Source organism: Conger conger, chromosome 4, assembly GCF_963514075.1.
Source record: "Conger conger chromosome 4, fConCon1.1, whole genome shotgun sequence".
In the NCBI taxonomy this organism is placed as follows: Eukaryota; Metazoa; Chordata; class Actinopteri; order Anguilliformes; family Congridae; genus Conger; species Conger conger.
The window spans coordinates 6,816,725-6,822,768 of record NC_083763.1 but is presented as its reverse complement, the minus strand read 5'-3'; the positions used below and the strand labels follow the sequence as shown (position 1 = coordinate 6,822,768).

Here is a 6,044-nt window from a genome sequence, read left to right as displayed (position 1 = left end):
TAATTTGTATTTGGACAGATTACCATTTGCCATGGACAGCGTCTTATAAAGCCTCTTATATTGTCCTCTGGTTCTGCGCTGTCTACATTCGTCTGAAATGAAAAAAGAACATGCTGTGTGTTCCCATACCAATAATTATTCAGGGGTATTATTTCGTAAATCCATGTGTTGCACTGGGCCTACAGGACGTTGGTGCCCTATCCTTGAGAGCTCAAGGATAATGCCGTTTTGCCCAGACTTCCTGAGTGAGGGGAGGCTATACGATGAATACAAGAATCATTCAAATATATATATTTTAAATAATTTACGTATGCAACAAAATGGTTTGTTTACAAAGTGGTAAACTACTTTTAAGCTGATATGCATATTGACTGGACTGGACATCACTTTGCAAGCAACGGTTGCACGTTGGGGAGCAGGGTGTGAGTGTGTTTATGAGTGAGATTAGTTCCCCAACACTTGACTAATGCGGCTTTATTTAAATTGAATTGACAGTTGTATTTTATTGTAGTGAGTGGACGAGACTCCATTAGCAGGGACGTTGTCAACACGAGCAATTATTATGATGTATGGATTTAGGAAAGACTGGACGGCGAATCCTCCCCTTTTATTGGGTGAGAATGGTATATCCCAATGATGTGGAGTCCCACATCGTCAGGTTTCCATACTAGTGTTGGGTGTCGAGAAGACCCCAGTAATAGGCTAGCAAGGTGAGAACTGGCGTGGTAGCTAATGAGGCGAGTGAAGAAAATGCTACTGTATTGGCAAAATGGAATTTAAAGTCTCAGACACACCAATTTCTTGTAGTTCTGGAGATTTCTGCTCGTCAGGCAGCCCGAGGGAAATCCATTTGAGCCGTGATGGCAATAGTGTCACCAAGATCCTCAAGATGAAGCATTTTTACAAGGACTCGCACGTTAGCAACAGCTAGTTTAGCTAGCTAGCTAACACAAAAGAGTGGTCTACTATGGCAGTGGAAACCAGGACTTAATGTGTTTATTACGAGCTTCCATTGTCCAACTTCTGAGAGGAGAAAGCACATTGTTGGAATGAGCATTTTGTAGACCTTTGATGCATCATCACTCTCGGAGCCATCTATCATGTCTGATCCAAGTTATTGGACCGCATTACCAAGCTACAAGTCTCATTTTGTGACTGGAGCAATGCTAAAGCGATCAAAAAGGTAACTAGGATATTTTCTGCCTGAACTGTTCTTTTAATTTAGATTTAAAGTTTCCAAGTATATATATAAAATATATTGCCTGACTGTTTCAAACAGTCAATGTTTGTCAACATTGTAACCTAATACTACGTTAGCTCGAACAATGAAATAAACTATGCAGGACCGGGTCAACAGGTTGCTCTCTAGCTTGTTGCTAACGGACCTTTTTGTTCTCATTGTTAACTGATACCAGGGAAGCAGATTGGTTATTTGCATATCCTTAGCCATCCAACTGGATATGCAATGAAGTACCAAACGTTTGACAATCAACATCTCATTAGCAAGCTAGCACGTGTAGCTAGTTAGTCATAAGTCGTGCAACAAGGCACAATCCGTAGGCTAAGCGAAAAGTAACGTTAGCCAACCTGACCTAAATTAAGTTCGTCTACAGCTGTACATACATACGCTTCAGTTGAAGACGTTGCTAGTTCGTCTAGACTAGTTAGCACCAGCTAAATGCAGTAACGGTAACTTTAAGCTAGCTAACTAACCTTAAAAAAGTAGCCTAACGCTCACTAAGCGCAGAGATGGTTAACGTTACCTTTGTTCTTCTAGATTCATTAGACTCTTACATCTAGACTCTAGATTCATACTACTATGCTAGCTAGAATTTTATTTTATGTTTATTCATACTAAATTCTCGTGGCCTAGCTAATTTTATGGTATGTACTTTCCACCTGGCTAGCCATAGGCTACATCCCAACCGTTGACCAGCTATAGCTAGCTAGCAAGCCAAGTTAACGTTTCATGGCATCGGTTGGTCGTTTAAATGAAAATTTCGTTTCGAATTTCTGGTTGTGTACGTGACTAAGTAACCCCGATATACATATTTTGCTTTCTTCTGAGTTAACTAAGCTGGACATCAAAGGATATGCTGCGGACAGTAGCTAGGTACTAACGTTAGCAAACATAACTTGTTCAGACAGCGGTCTTGCTGTCACATTCTGTGGACAAAGGACTGATACTGAAACGACGGTTGAGTACAACACGCAGAGAACCAATCTAGCTAGCTAGCGTGCTAACTTTAGCTAAATAAACATTATATTGGCTAACGTTAACAAGTTATACATTTGAACTACATGGTATATCGGACGTAAATGGGAAACCAAACCTTTTCCAAAACTAGTAACTTATTTAAAAAAGAAGATGGACCGCGTTGTTTATACAATCTAGCTAAATCATTCACTTTTACTGGCTAGATTCTCCAGATGTTGTGCATAATATAAGTTCATGAATGCATTCCCATTATCTGAAGCAAAGTCTGTTATTTTGTCTTGCAATTCCTATCCAAATTCCAAACTTTTCCTTTAACTTTTTCCTCAAGGAGCTGCTGTTGTCATGTAAGGATAGCCCCCGAATTTGATTCCTGATGGATTTGATTCCTCCATCAGTGTTCAGTGTATTACGTAAAAAAACAAAATGTAGGTGACATTTGTTTGCTGCCATGAGGTGTTGCCTAGGGTAAGGAAGTTGTGAATTGTATTTGTTGCTTCAGTACAGTTCTGCTGTAGATCAGCAATACCCTTATGATGCTATTATTAAGGATAGATTGCTATCAATATGTGTGGAAATATGTTGTCCTTTCACTTGGGGAGTTGGACTAGTTCTTGGCTATATAGAATCATTCTCTAAACTATCTTAAATGTATACACTCTGATGGCCCAATCTAATGAACCAGCGCTTTTGTTCCGCAGAAACAGGCAAACTATGATTACTAGGGTTGTGTTAGCTGGGCTGGAATGTGTATGATGAATCACTGCATCCTTTTGGAATCAGGATGTAGTCGGCTAGCTTTTCTGAAGTGTAGGCAACTGTTATGCGATGTAGATAATTTATACTGGCTTGCTTTTGTGGAGAAGCCATCTTAATCTCTTCTTCCCAGAGCAGTGATTAATTTTGTGACCCAGAAATGTCAGTATCGGTAGGATATTATTTCCTGTCACAATTGCCCAACATGGCCACAGCGTTTAAGCTGTATACATAGTGCTAGAATGGAGCTACATAGATTAACTGAGATTATGTAAACCCTTTGCAAATGGTTGTTTGTAAATACTTGGCGATAGATACAAAACAAATTATTTCCATGATAGATAGAAAACAAATTTGGTCGGTTCCAAGCAGAATGACCAGATCGTAGGAGGAAATGGGCCCTTGATCTCATCTGGCAGCGAATGTGAAATATTAATAGTTTGACCAGTTATGCATGTTGTAGTGTTGTGAAGCATTGAGCATGGTTGCTTTTGCCTGTTTTGCACAAAAAATTCTGTCACAATATAGGCTTACACAGAGACTGACTATTCACATTTTCTATCCCTTTTTCTCTATATGGCATTTGGATTGTTTTCACTGGAGTGACCATAGTTGGTACTTATGTGATTTACCCCATATAATTTGTATCAATACAAATTCCTAATTGCTTCCAGTAGTTGATTTTGGAGTGGAAACTGAGATGTTGACACTGAGTATTTAGCAAGTGTGTGGAATATAAAAATTATATTTGTGATGTTGGTCCCTGACTTGGGTAAAGGATGCAATTTCAGTCCAGTGCAGCTGTCAATGCAGTTCATGTCAATACATGTCCTGTCTGCTGCCATATATTCTCTGCATACGTTTCTGCTGGCTTAGCACTGACACAATTGTAAAGAATGAACAACAAGGATGTTATTAGTTTGTATGAACTTAAGGCACCTCACTGTTAATGAAAAATGCTGAGCTTTGTTTTTGTGGTCTACCTTGAGTAAACGTAGACACTCGTGAGCTTGCAGGATTGTGGTTCAGAGATTTGTTCTCAGACAGATTCTCTCCTGATTGCATCCTGTGGGACCTCTCTGTAGAGGAAGCAGAGCAGCTGTACACTCAGCTAACAGGAAAAGTGCCTTTAGAGCCGCAACATCAGGCTCCAACATTAAGGATTTTTTCCTGCTGGCCCCGTTGGGCTAATGGGCCAGTGTTCTGCTAACCCCACAAACCTTTCCCGTTTCCAACGATGACCACCTTTTCAGTTTATTTGTACAAACATTTGTAGGAGATTAAACTATTTGGATTTTAAAATCAGAATGGCAATCTATAGTGCTGGTAAAAAAATAATATAAAATTAATATTAAATATGAAAATCTGCCAGTCGCCGCCGCTAAATTGTGGACAAGCTTCAACTTTCTCATCTGTGTCGACCATTTGGAAAATCGAGGACAGCTTCTCCTTTACATGGCCTAGATATTGGCTAGATGGCATTTTAATGTCACTTCAGTAAGCTGCTGTTTTACAAGTAAATATGTAAAAGCTGGTTGAGACGTTCATCGATACAAGTATTAGCTAGTGAACGATTAAGTTGTAAGGCCTAGGTTAGTTATTGGTAAGCATGCACTGGTACAAAAATGAATTAACGATAATGATGTAACTTTAGGAATTGATGAGTAAGTTTCTGTAGAGAAAGGACTGCTTGTAAAGTTAGTTATTTGTTAGAAAGCATTGGTGCAAATATTAATGAATGGCTTAGTTGTAAGGCCTCACTTAGTTATTGGTAAGCAAGTGCTGGTACAAAAATGAATGAATGATAAATGTATGATGTTAGTTATTGATCAAGTCTCTGTAGAGAAAGGACAGCTGTTAGGTTGGTTATTTATAAGAATGCATTGGTACAAATATGAATGAATGAATCAATTAAGCTGTAATGTTTGTTATTCATGAGTGAGTTGTAGTTTCCATGATTGTAAAAACATCATTCTCTTTGACCCGTAAAAGGCTTATTGGCCTGATTGAGCTAGTGACTGATCAGTCAGCTGGCCTGGACGATCTCCTAGTGGCCCTGGGACAGTGGGCGCTCCTCATTGTTGAACTTTACTGCAGACCTTTGAAGAAATACCCTGGGATAAGAATGATACTCATTTTGATTTGATTGGGTTTTTTTTTAGTGCAGTGTGTGCTGCTATTCACTTGTAATTTCATTGAATGCATTTTTCATGTAATGTCGGTTACTTCTCTCCGGTATTCTGATTTGTTTGGAGGTCGAGTGCTTTGCCCAGTCCGGGAAGACAAATGGTGTTTTCCCGTGTCATTACCATTCACAGCAAAACTGTGCATTTGATTTTAAATTCAGCCCGACTGGTGTTGACCTTTCAAACTGACCATGGATGTTGTTGTGATGGGGGAGTTCTATAGCTGTGAATAGACATTTTGAAATTGAGAAGAATAATAGCCTTCAAATACTCTTTTGTTGTACTGTATGTCTCATATGTTTGTTGGTAATAAATGTTCAGTCATTTTCTTGTGAAATGTGTTTGCTGCAGTTGCCGTAGCAGCAACAGGAAGAGTTTGGGCGTTGGCACTCCATCACCCACCCTGTCTCGGCCCCTCTCCCCCCTCTCTGTCCCTACAGGTAAGTTTGAGTGTGGAGAGACGTTATGGTACCTGTCACCTTTACACGAGTAAAATTTAAAAAATTAAAATATTCCCTTTTCAAAGATTAGAACTGGTTATGATTCTGATTTGATTAGAACTGGTTATGATTCTGATTTGTGAGGAATCCCATTTATTTACTTAGCTTCTTTTAAGACACTGAATAATAGTGAATCTATCCAATGGTCTATAACCAAGCCTGATAATCATAATTGAATATTCATATGATTGAAGTTAACTCTCATTTTCTTGCTTTTTCAGCTGGTAGCAGCCCTTTAGACAGCCCAAGAAATGTGTCAACTAGTGCCTCTCTCAACTTCCCCTTTGCTCGAAGGTAAAAACATTCTGTAGTTTTTCAGTGTCTTCCCTGAGTTCAGAGAAATTATCTGTGTATTTTTCATCCCCATTGTGAATCTTTTGTGGCTTC

The 6,044-nt window shown here is 39.1% G+C and overlaps 1 protein-coding gene across 1 annotated transcript in view; it reads left to right on the top strand.

The window, feature by feature from the left end:
- Positions 1–685: 685 nt before the first annotated feature.
- LOC133125920 (microtubule-associated serine/threonine-protein kinase 3-like) overlaps positions 686–6,044 on the top strand; it is a 35,627-nt gene continuing 30,268 nt past the window's right edge. Inside the window, 3 exon segments of the mRNA XM_061237668.1 lie at positions 686–1,183; positions 5,509–5,597; positions 5,879–5,951. Coding sequence (XP_061093652.1) covers positions 1,101–1,183; positions 5,509–5,597; positions 5,879–5,951 — 245 coding nt within the window. The 5' untranslated portion in view covers positions 686–1,100.